Raw genomic sequence first — 12,787 nt, 5'->3', positions numbered from 1 at the left:
ACAATATGCTATGAAAAGTATGCGATTTTAAAATGAAAAATTTGTTTGAAAATTTACGGTGTTACAGTTTTTAATTGATTATTGGTCAACTAGTAGGGTTGTGCATGGGTCGGTTTTGGACCCAAACCCAACCCAACCCATAAATATTCGGTTTCTGGTTTTCAGAACCCAATAGGATCGGTTTTTGATCGGTTCGGTTTCTTGGGTTCTGAGGTCGGTTTTTCGGTTTCTTGGGTTCAACCCATACACTCACGGGTTTTGGGTTTAAACGCATTTTCTAGAAATGAAGCAAAAAGTTAAATACTTCAAAAAACACCAAATTGAAGTAAATACTTCAAAAAAATATGAGTCTTACAACCAAATAGTCTATTACAAGTTACAACCAAAGCCCGAAATAGTCTATTATAAGCAAAACACAATGAAGCATGGGTCGGTTTCTTGGGTTGGATGGTTCGGTTTCTTGGGACGGTTTGTCGGTTTTAAGGATGGGTCGGTTTCTTAGGTTGGATGGGTCGGTTTCTGGGTAAAAACCGAAACCGAACCCGATTTTTCGGTTTTTAGAAAATTCAAATCCTAACCGTCGGTTTTGCTTCGGTTTTGGTTTTTTTGGTTTTGGTTTCGTCGGTTTTAGTCGTTTTCTCGGTTTCTTGGTTTGGGTTTGCTCACCCCTATAACTAGGGTTCAAACAAAAGTGATTCTTGATATGTTTCTTGTTTACAATGTAATTTTGGGTACAATTAATAAAACGAAACCTACCTTTGATTTGATTGGGTTGTTAGTTTAAAGTTTTGGAGATTATATTTAGATATATGCTATGAACTCATAGTTTGATATCATGTGTTGTCTATCGCAATCCGTTGTTAGTTTGATTTTTTTTTTTTTATATTTATGGACACACTAGAGGATGCTTACTTAAAACAAATACTTAGAGTTAGATCCACCACTTGGGGTTATACTTTTCAGTTCTCATTGGACCATTAGATCATACTGACTGATATTGGTCATGAACATAACAGAAATGTATCAGCTTAGAAATGTTCCTCAAATCCGATTGTGATTTTTGATCTTTTAGGACCAAAGTAATCAGATTTTTCATGAAACCAGCAGTTGTTGTAAAAAAATTGTATAAACATATTGCATACCAATCTACTAATAATCTTATTTTAATTCCGAAAAAGCAATTTTCATTTATGAAATTAGTTAATTTAGTCTCTTCTTTACCCTTTTGGTGTAATTTTATGTGCAGGATTGCAGGTTCCAAATCTTTACTTAACATGCTTATATATGAGTGTTTTTGTTTTATGGGGCTATAATTCAATTTTCATAATCACTTTATTTTCCTGCCAAGACAAAAACTTGAAATTTGGTGACTGCTGTCATCATGCCGAACCTTTCCAGTGCATCCAAAACCCCCATTTCTTCATCGAACTATTATAAATCAGTAGGTTTACGCTATTCATCTATTTGTTAAAAATTCATATGAAAATCTTTGGTTTCTAATGAACTTTAATGATCTTTGCAGGTTCTTTTGCACAAATGGTGGCTAATAAAGGTTGAAAGTGAGTCAAAATTGGGCGTTGGAGGCTACGTTAACAGAGAGTAATGATTTATTTCATACTAAACTCTTATAAATTTCAAAATGCTCAGTTAAGAAACAAAACCCCTATTCGAATTTAGGGTTTATACTTGTATTCCTTACTTTCCTCTTATACTGCAATTCTACAGTTTGATCCGATCCGACTTTGAGGTTAAAATGTTAAATGATCAGATTAAAGGAAAACAAGGGTAAATCTAGAACACAAAACACAAAAACACAGGGATGACCTAAGTTCTTTTATTGATCTCAAATTAGGGTTAGAGTTTTAAAATTACAAATATATATTTACAAGTGGTAGCCCTAAAATGGCAGTACTCCTGGATTCAGACGGAATTCAAATTCCATTATTCATTAAAGACGAAAATACCCTTATTGTACATAGGCAAAATGTGTAAAAATAACAACTTCAATCATTCATATCTACAATCAATAAAGAAATATTTAAATATAAATAAAAATTTCGAAACTTTGTAATTTTTGTTATTGAATTCTATTTCATTTCTTGCCAACCCAATGCTCCACAGATTCCAACTCCTTAATATTCTTCACCATAGAATCTATATATCCGCTTGAATATTTTTTATAAAATGATGGTAAAATTGCTTTTGGCAAAGGCTTGTTTTGCATGATGGATTAACATGGTTTTTTGTTAAAAAAATGTTTGTTTTTTTTCTGCCATTAATTACAAAAGTTAATGGTGAATCTTATAGGACATTAGGATCACGTGGAATGCGACTTTTGGGGTCAGCATCAGTTGGCAAAAGGTGCAACAACAACCTCAACACGGAAACCAAAGTTTTTAATTCTGCAGCAATTAGCAAGAGGCTTGATAACAACACTCTTGAAACAGTAGATGGCTTCACAATCACCATTATTGGTTCCATACATAGCTCACGCACCCTATCTTATGGATTCTCACCTCAGGTATCAGTAATCAATCATCAACATTTTCATTTAACCAAATTTTAAATTGTACTCAAATTGAATAGCCAATTTCTTTACAACGCACATTCATATATTTGTGTAATATAGCATCATGCTTTCAATTTTTCACCTTCTGTTACAACTTTGTACTTTGAAACAGGTTTGTGATCATTTCCTTTCAGGATTTCCATTTAACTGGGAAGGGTACTTTGGTAATTTTTCCCATGAAAAATGTGAAAGATCGTTGCCCTTATCGTTCAATGATCTCCCGGTAACTCGGGCACGCGATATATTAATGTCAACTGCCCGAGAATCCGAAGCTTGTGCTTTTACAAATATGATTCTTAAAGACATCCTGAAACAAACAGAACTTGATCATAAACAAGATGGTAGTTCTTTGAAGATAATGGAAGAAGATTGTGGAAATTCTAGAGAAACAGAAGCTGCCCGTGTTTCATCTCGGGCAGAAACTTTGCCCGAGTCTCCTTGTGGTACTTTTTGTAGCCTTTCAGATATTAAAGGTGAGAAATGTAACAAAACTAGAGTGATGGGAAGTAAATGGATGCCATTGAGAACACATGATGGATATCCTCTAAGATCCAAGAGATTGAAGAAATGCAACGAGACTGATTGATCAAATGGTTGTGTATTAGGTTATATGTTGAAGAACAAGAACCCATACGTAGATTTTTTTTTTTTTTCTAAATGTGTTGATCTTGTAGTGGTTAATTGGGTATGATTATGAATGATTGAATTATTCAACTTGAATATACTTATTACAATTTACAACAATCTCTAATGTTATTATGGTACTTACTATTTTTCTTTTTAGGAGTTTGTATTGACTAGTGGTAGCGTTGATAAAAATAAACTTGAGAAATAGACTCTCTTTGAAAGAAAAAAAAAATATTCGGAAAAAGATAAATAAAAAATTTAAGAAATGAAGCTGCTTAAAACAACACTTTTACCTCATATTGCAGTCTTCTAAACAAGAGAAAATGTCATGTATATAAGAAAGTACAATGCCTTAATAAGAAAAAGTTAGAAGTAGATTATTGTAATCGAAAGAAATGAAAGTAGGAAGCTATAATATACAAATAAATAAAAGTATGTTGCTATTTCTTGCTTTAGCCATACTTCTTAATTTTTAACTCATTGTGTGCCCAATTCGGCAATTCCTTTACTATTTTTTTAACACGCCAATTCATTTACTATTGCATATGAAGTTTAGTAATTCCAGGGGTTTTTTTTTGCGCTTTGAGCTTAAAATATGTTTGGAAGAACCCAAACAATGTACAGTCATATGTTTGTGCATTATAGCATCATGGTTTTATTTCTTTATATTACATCATTTTACTTTCCTTTATTTAATAGTTATGGTAATCATTTGAACATTGTACTCAATTTAGTATTTTCTTTTATTTTATTTTTCTTACTGTAGAACTGAAAGTTGCTTTGTATTTGGATTACAATGACATTGCCTTAGAAGGTAGATTCTTTGAAGTACATCCGGTCACGATGTACCAATATCAACTATATATATATATATATATATATATATATATATATATATATATATATATATATATATATATATATATATATATATATATATATAAGGTTATAACATGTGTAGTACATGGTTGATAAATTAAAATAACATAGATAATAAATGTAACAAAAATATTTTAAACAAATTTATATAAAGATGTTTATAAAAAATGTAATAATAATAAAAAAAGAAAAAAAATAGAAAGAGAGAGAGAAATGAATGCAATACAAGATTATTTATAATTGATTATTTCTTTCTATCAAAGATCAAGTAATTGATTATCAAATATTTTGAATTTCAAAATCTCTATTAATAATGCTAATTTTAAAGGATTTAAAATAATTTAAATTTAAATATAAAATCATAAAAAAAAAGATATGTGTCATTTTTAGAGAGAGAGAAAAAAAATTAAAAAAAAATAAGAAAATGACAAGTGGCACACAAACTATTCTTTTAGTTTTTTGGTTGATGAATTTCATTGATTGTTTTCGGTTTCAGTTTTATCGATAATCACGTTTAAGAAAGGGATGGTTCATATTGTGATATGAAGGAGGATAACGATATTAAATCCCTAGCACTATTTGTTTGTTGTAAATGAAGAGCTTGAAAACAGTGATAAAGACACTTTGGAGGACAATATTCACGTAATCCTTTCTTATTCGAATTTGTGAGGTTTAAGTTAGAAATAGGTAATGCATGCGGATGATGAAACAGTATATACAGTCTGATGATAACACATCTAGTGAAAGAAACATCAACAACAAAGAAGACCCAAGTACAAAATGGAAGAAAATTAGACCACATTTAGGTGAAAGGTATTCTTCAGCTAAGGAGTTGAAGTTTTTTTTAACAATTTTTTAAGTTACTAATAGATTCCTTCTAAGGTTTGTTAAATCTGATGCAAATAGGATTCAACTTAGTAGGTATGACCATAAGAATCAAGACAGCAAATGCCTTTTAAATTTAATAGGTGTATGTATATTATGTGGTTTATTATTTATACAATCTGCAGACTTTAAAATACAATTATTATTTTTTTTTGCATACTTTTGGTCAAATATTAAAACAAACACATTAATCATTACCATTATCATACGACGACAGAAAAATCAACGCACAAAAATCAAAGAAATAAAACTATTACAGAAAACAGTAACAAGAAACAAACTTAAGTATTAAATTGTTGCACGAAAACAATAAAAGTGAAAAGCGTATAACAAAAAAAGACAATTTTATCATATAAAGTTACGGAAATAAAAAAAAAAAAAAATAAAAAGATGATCGCTTTTATTATATCAAATAACCGGGACCCTGAAAAAATTAATAGACAGCAATTACTAAGCAAATAAAAATTTATTGAGCAACAAACATCATGTGAAATTGTAGTAGTTTGTTCAAAATCCAACAAAAACAAAAGCAAAAACATACCTCTCATGTATCAATAAAAAACAAAAACCAAAAAACCAAGATTATTTCTAACATACAGAGAAGCATCAGGGCGAATGGCAGAAGTTGAATATAACAAACATTTATATGTTATGATTTATTATAATCTGCTTCCATTGAGATGTTCCACCATTTTCATTTTCATTTTCATCTCCAGAGATAAAGCCACAAGTGAGACATTTATACAGATTTTAGGCAGATACGGATATGGATATGCTGACATCAATCACATGGACCACATCCCTCCCCAAACCAAATAACCACAAATGTAGAACTCAACAGTACCAGGTTGTTTCCGACTCCACTGGGAAAGCCACTCACAGTCTCTGTAAATAAGATAAAACCTTAAAAACATATTAATAATAACAACCCAAATGACCCTATTAACAATTTAAGTGATAGTAGTAAGAAGAGTTGATGCTCACTTTTTTGGCTGCAAGCATGCCGAGATTGCCAGCACCGCCACACCCCAAAATAAAACTTAAGAAAATTGATTTGGTTTAAGTTGGAGTGTGTAACTTCATGTCATGATGATTAAGAAGAGGATCAAATGCCACATCAGAACAATCACGAATGACCTTCACACAACACAACACAGAAGAACAAAGTTCATACAAAAATACAAGGGTAAAGAACGTAAAAACTTGAAAGTAGAAGGGTCAAAAATAAATATATATACCGTGCACTGCTCAGAGAAATCACACAAACTGATTGCCTTTCCATATAGACTTCCCCCCTTGTTGGTCCAATCGGGGAAGGGGAACATACTGCTGTTGAAGTGTTTCACGGTGGTCTGTGGCGGTTTCCGGCCAGTTTTGCTGCCTTGCGCCTTCAAACTGAACTTGTTTCCCGGGAAACGGAAAACTAGAAGTAGTAGCAACGGATTCATTCATATTCATATAGTGGGTTCCGAAATTTACCGGTTGTACCCCTGCCTTCATTGATGATTGCAACTGATACCCATCCAACCAGCTATAATCATCATTCACAGGATTCTGATTCTGTCCCACTTGCTTATTACTATTATTATTATTAGGTCTCACTGAGCTAAATCCAGGTGGGGGTCCAAGATGTCTAACGGGTCGACCCGTAGAAACTTTCAAAGAGCTAGCCGGCATATTTATATGTGGGAACGTGTTTCGACCCACAATGTAAGGATCTGGTCCAGAAGGAGGGATGATATCGTAATTTGCACTGCTTTCACGTATACCCATAACCTGCTGGATTGGAAGGGCAGGATTTGAAGTCTGCATTCCGGGTTGACCCACATGCCCGTTTGCCATTAAGCTTAAACCTTTAAACCCGCCCGTAAGGCTGCCCGGCCACATCGGAGACTGATGATATGGCTGCCCGACTGCATTGTACACCGAAACCGGAACCGCAAACTGAGTAGTAGTACTAGTAGTAGTAGTAGTACCCGAATCTTTACTTCGCACATTCTCAACCTCCTCTTGAGTGGTCCCTTTTACCAGGGGCATTTCCGTCCGATTATCAATCAAATTTGGCCGAAAAACAATCACTTCATCCTCCTCATCACTTTCCACAAGTGCAGGTGCCTCCTCTTTAATCACCCCATTTGATTTGTTTTCATGTTTCTGTGTTTCAATGCCAATAACAAACTTTTTCATGTTGGGGTCAAACCTGACCTTTTTCCGGTCAACTGTAATCCGGTCAGCAATAACTTTCCCAGCAGCCAGAAGCCGCTTGACACGAGCCGATTTATCACCCGAAACAGAATGCTTCCTTGAAAAATCCAAAAAAGTTTGGGCAGATTGAAGGGGCAAAAATCCTCTGGTTTCAAAATCCTCCCACAATGCAGGCTGATAATCATTTTCCCTCTCTTCATACCTTGTCATATCATTGATTTCAGCAGAGAGAAGTTTATTGAAGAAAGATATGCAGTGGGTCCAAAAGTCATCAGTTTCAGTAATAACATCGGGTCGAGAAGCGAGATATTCCATGGAAATTAGGATTCCGGGAAGTAAGAAGCTTGAGGAAGGATTGGTCAACTGTAGGCATCTTTTCAGGAGTTGACCGATTAGATTGTGAAATGTGATGAGGGCGTTTTTGAGGAGAACTGTGTTTTGGACAATGTCTGCGTATGTTTGACCTTCGGGTCCTCCTTTTACGTTGTTGACTGTGAATATAAGTATGGTGACAAGTATTACGATGAAAAGGGCGTTTTCGGAATTATCTGTGCCAAAATTTGGCTCGTCTTCTGCTCCGGAAGAAAGAAGGGTTTGTAAAGTGTTGGTGACTAGAGAGAGGATTTCTTCAAATGTCTCCAAGCTGAAATAATATTTCATGTGATTAGTGAATGGAATGAAATCACAGAGTAATGGAATTGGAAAGGTGATGGAATCAGTCATTACATTCCATTATCATGTTTTGTTAGCATATAGGATAAGAATTGTTTTTTATATTATATCTAAATACAATGTATATAGCAAAAAATCTTAACAAAGTATTTGTTTCACCACAAATTAGATGAATAAAATGAGTTCTACTGCAATTTTTCATTCAACTCCATGATAGAGTAATATATATATATATATATATATATATATATATATATATATATAAACCTAAAGTAAGGAGTAAAAATTTAGAAATGGAAGGAATCACATTCCTCCAAAACTGGTTCATTCCATTCCATTACACAAAACAAACAGATTTTTCCAATTCCGATGGAATGAATCATTCCATTCTTTCCCTGATTTAATCATACCAAACACTACTTAATAGAATAAAAAAAAGGTAATGGAATGAGTGATTACATTCTATTATCAGATCTGGCTATCTTGTAGGAATGGAATTAATTTCATATAGATTTTAATGCCATTTGTATAGTTTTAACCCCTACTCTATACATTATTTAACTTTAGTTAAGGTTGTTTATTTACCACATGAAAAATTAAACAAAGAAAAAGCTCATTAAAACCCAAATAAAATCAAAATGAATAAAATAGCGATTTTTTGAAACAAAATTGTAAGTTAATTAAAACCATTAAACAAAAACTACATAATAAACATGGATTATATATTGCATTTTTTTATGATGTAAAGAAAAAAAAATTCATTCGGTCAAACAACAGAAAGTTCTTTTTATTCCAAATTTCCAATGGAATGAACGATTCCATTCCATTCTGAATTCCATCATACCAAACATTACACCACTGTCTAAGAACATACATACCTTGTGCGTGTGAAAAGAATGCCATTCAATCGAACAAACCGAACACGAAAAGCTTTAAACACTTGGCGAATTTCAGTTGCTTTTTCCACATCAGGGGTAGTATCGGTAATTGGCTCCTTTGATCGGACACCTGGCTCCCCTTTCCCTCTTCCTCTGCCTCTTGTCCTAACAGATGATTCCTTCACAGAAGAAGCTTTTGAATCAACATGCAACTGACTATAACTTTGCCGATTCTGCATGTAAAATAATTGTAAACATAACAAACAACACAAGACATAATGTTGCGAATATGAACAAGTTTTTTATTTTGTTTATTTCCTCTAAAGCCATTTTTGAACAAAATCAAAATCTTTATTTATTTTTGAGAATGCATACCTTCTCAAAGGCTACTATCAAGTTATCCCTTGCAGTGGAGAAGGGATTTTCAGCTGCCAGACTTCGGAAATAACGGTATACAGCCATCAATTCATCTCCTGAATAAGTAGCCAATATAGCAAGCTGCAAAACATAAAAAAAATAAATTGAATGAGGATATAATTATATAAATAAACGTACAACTTAATTAAATTAAATCTTTAATGATACTTAATGATTAACCTGATGATGTGGATTCCCACTAGATGGCCAAAGAGAAGCTGCTTGCAAATAGTAACTTGAAGCAGCTGCATAATCACGACTTTTTGATTCACCTTCCCCATAAAGCCCTTTATAGCGTGCAAGATCACCAAGGTATATCAAACAACGATGGCAGGATATCAAACCCTTTTTAACTTCATTAAATTTCTTTCCATCTTTCTCCTTCACATTATGGTTCTCGGGTTCAGGGTAGAATTGTCCAATTGGGAGTCCATATTTGGCCCGAATCTTTAAAATTAGATCATGGTAAAAACCAGTAGCTTCTGAGAGGAAAGTTTTGAATTGCAGACGTATTTTTGAAGCTCGGTCAGGTCGGGCAGCCCCCCCTGCCCTAGATGTGGTTGAATCTGTAGCAGATGCAGCATTGTAATGAGCCCTGAATTCCTCAATCCTTCTGTAATGTAACTGCCATAGAGCAAATTCAATACTGTGCTTCTCAGAAAAGCTATGGTCTTCAAGTATTATTGTTTCAAAATTTTCACGCATTTGTTGCCAAGCATTTGGATCTGATGGCACTCTTGCTTGAGCTGACTTTCGGCGCTTATTTTCCAACTCAATGTTCTAAGATGCAAAGAAAGCAAGTGAGTATTTGAATACATGAATTACATGTTGAATAAAAACAAAAAAAAAAGTAATTGTAATAATCAAAGATCATAGTAATGCTTACTTTGTCAAAAAGACGTTGGGCAAGGTCATGTGATGAAGAAGCAACTGCTTTATCCATCTTCACAATCATAACCTATCAGAACATGCTTGAGGTGGAAGAAATTGTGTTCAACCTGTCAAGACAGATGTATTCATTTCATCATAACAGCCATGAAAGAAAATATCATAAGCATAGAGATAAGTAGCCAATATCATCACTTTTCTACCTATAAAAGTTCAACCCCTTAAAGGAAAAAAGTACTAAACTAGTAACCATTAACATAGAATAAGGTCAACACAATTTATCACCTACTCCACAAAGCAGAACATGAGAACAAGCATCAAACTTGCCTCCTCAAAGTCATCCGAAAAGAGCATAAGAGCAAGATAAAAATAGCCCAACAACCCTGTGTCTTAAAAACAAACTGACAGATTCCATTAAGAGAAATAAACCCCTCATTACAAAAGTTTTTGCTAAGTCAACCATTGATTATCCACCCCTATTAGTTTACAACTTCTTTTCAATCAAAAAGGCCATGAATATCAATTTGATAGTCGAGACTTCTAATAGTCTAACAAAGACTTCAATATATAAACAAGATCGATGGAAAACTTGTAGCTCTAAAGTACTCGTTGACTCCAATCAAAAGTGCAACTCTTTCGGAAAGATGATAGGAACAGAAAAAGAATTTCTCGCCTATGTGTGGTTTTCCATGATGAAAAAGAAATTACTAAATAGAAAATCATAATCGATGAACATTAAACAACCCCTTCTATGCTCACCGTCATAATAACCATCGTTCCTTTGCCTAATATACATAAAAGTAGTCGCACCTTATCGTTAATTACACCTCAAAACAACTGAAGTTGATATTTAAAGTCATAATAGAGAGAATCGATACCTTAATTAGCTAGAAATAAAAAACAAATATGATTTTACTAAAAATTATACAAGAAAACAAACATTAAACTTACCGATACAATCAACCAGATCTGATAGAGATTTTTGCGTGACTGCGAATCAATGTAACATGCAAATTCTTCGTCTCGAATTCACCGACAGAAACACAGAGAAAGTGGGAATAAATCTAGGGTTTGGGTCAATGAGAATTGGATTACACATTTTGACGATGTTGTGTGAATCGCGATAACAAATTCAATCGGTCGTCTGGGGCTGGGCTAGGTTAGACTGCGCGTTTACCCAACACCATAATAATATCCTAACGCGCCCCCCCCCCCCCCCCCCCTCCCCTCTTTCTTTATTATTTTCTTTTATGAGTAAGTCTAGGAATTAGAGTTGGTCTAAACCCGGATAGGTAGACACGGACTTTGGAAAATTTGGAAACCGATTAACGGGATTTTGTAGGACCGAAAACCGGACCTGTATATAGGAACCGATTCTGGTTCGGTTTCGAGTAAAATAGGTCTAGAATCCAAAAACCTGTAAACATTAAAGTGGGTCGGATAGAAGCAGGTAAAGTGAGTCTAGAACCGGAAAATGACAAAATTATAATCTAAAACCATATACAAACTCTAAACTATACGTTGCAAAAAACCTCATGATAATCCGACTTCAAATGAATTAGATATGTATTTTTAAAATTTCACAAAAATATAAAAATAAAACTGAAAAACATAAAATTCACAGCATTGATATCTCGACTTTTGGGGACTTTAAGTCAATGAATATGAAACCAAAAATGATAAAAGTATAGTCTAAAATAATCTACAAACTCTAAAATACATGTTCCAAAAAACCTCATGATAATCCGACTTCAAACGAATTAGATATGCATTTTTAAATTTTCACAAAACATAAAAATAAAGCTGAAAAATAGAAAATTCACAACATTGATATCCCGACTTTGGGGGACTGTAAGTCAATGAATATGAAACCAAAAATCACAAAATTATAGTCTAAAATCATTTAAAAACTCTAAACTATACAGTACAAAAAACCTCATGATAATTCGACGTCAAACGAATTGGATTTGTATTTTAAAATTTTCACAAAATATAAAAATAAAGCTGAAAAACAAAAAATTCACAGTTTTGATATCCCGACTTTGGGGGACTGTAATTTAATGAATATTAACTCAAAAATGACAAAATTATATTCTAAAACCATGTACAAACTATAAACTACACTCTGGAAAAAAAAACTCATGCTAATATGAGTTCAAACGAATGAGATATTGATATTTTAAACTTTTCATAAAAATCGGTCCCGACCCCTAAAACCGGTTCTGGTTCCTAAAACGGTTCCGGTTCTTAAACCCAGTTTACCTCGACCCGGAGGACCTAAAAATCGGATTACCCAGAACCCGGATAAAGTCATTCTTTAAACTCGGGACCCGGGTCGGTTCTATTACTAATATTTATTAGTGGCCATTTCATTATAAAAACACGTTTTTATCTCAAAGTTTTAAGTATTTTATTATTTGGTTTCAACTTTTAGAAGTATTAAAACTTAAAAGTTATTATAAAAAATAGTTAAACACTTACAAAATGATTAAGTTTGCATGCTCATATTTAGGGGTGAGCATAAGTGGATATCCCACCCTATTTGACTGGAACCAAAACCAAAACCGGAATCTAAACCGGTGGTTCTTAGAATATTGGAACCAAATTGGAACCGGCGGGAACCGATTCTTAACCAAGTACCTAGGTTTAAGTTTATGTGTGACTGTTCAATCTATAGATAAGCATACATTATCATTTTCATTTCCAACTAGTTATGACTTGGAGCAACTAATTAAAAATGTTTGGTTAATATTACTTAAACTACAGT

General features: G+C 33.3%; 2 protein-coding genes across 3 annotated transcripts; one reads left to right on the top strand and one right to left on the bottom strand.

Annotated features, from left to right (window-relative positions):
* The first annotated feature begins 1,004 nt into the window (after positions 1-1,004).
* On the top strand, positions 1,005-3,278 carry LOC145156464 (uncharacterized). Its single transcript, XM_079075824.1, has 4 exons — positions 1,005-1,441; positions 1,523-1,599; positions 2,308-2,521; positions 2,682-3,278. The coding sequence occupies exons 1-4, from the start codon at positions 1,382-1,384 to the stop codon at positions 3,153-3,155; spliced, it is 825 nt and encodes a 274-aa protein (XP_078931950.1). The 5' UTR covers positions 1,005-1,381; the 3' UTR covers positions 3,156-3,278.
* Positions 3,279-5,411: 2,133 nt separating this feature from the next.
* SMG7 (Telomerase activating protein Est1) lies at positions 5,412-11,202 on the bottom strand. Of its 2 annotated transcripts, none has more exons than XM_079078283.1 (8): positions 10,972-11,202; positions 10,019-10,130; positions 9,313-9,912; positions 9,091-9,213; positions 8,716-8,948; positions 6,199-7,808; positions 5,945-6,097; positions 5,412-5,863 (listed from the first exon to the last, which is right to left on the bottom strand). In XM_079078283.1, the coding sequence occupies exons 2-6, from the start codon at positions 10,085-10,087 to the stop codon at positions 6,218-6,220; spliced, it is 2,616 nt and encodes an 871-aa protein (XP_078934409.1). In that variant the 5' UTR covers positions 10,088-10,130; positions 10,972-11,202; the 3' UTR covers positions 5,412-5,863; positions 5,945-6,097; positions 6,199-6,217. The 2 variants fall into 2 exon arrangements, with proteins under 2 accessions (XP_078934409.1, XP_078934408.1); XM_079078282.1 differs by having other exon boundaries at positions 5,412-5,845.
* Between the last annotated feature and the right edge of the window lie 1,585 nt (positions 11,203-12,787).

This window comes from Lactuca virosa, chromosome 2 (genome assembly GCF_052849685.1).
Source record: "Lactuca virosa cultivar CGN04683 chromosome 2, Lactuca_virosa_CGN04683_v6, whole genome shotgun sequence".
NCBI lineage: Eukaryota > Viridiplantae > Streptophyta > Magnoliopsida > Asterales > Asteraceae > Lactuca > Lactuca virosa.
This window is presented reverse-complemented; position numbering and strand designations above follow the sequence as displayed.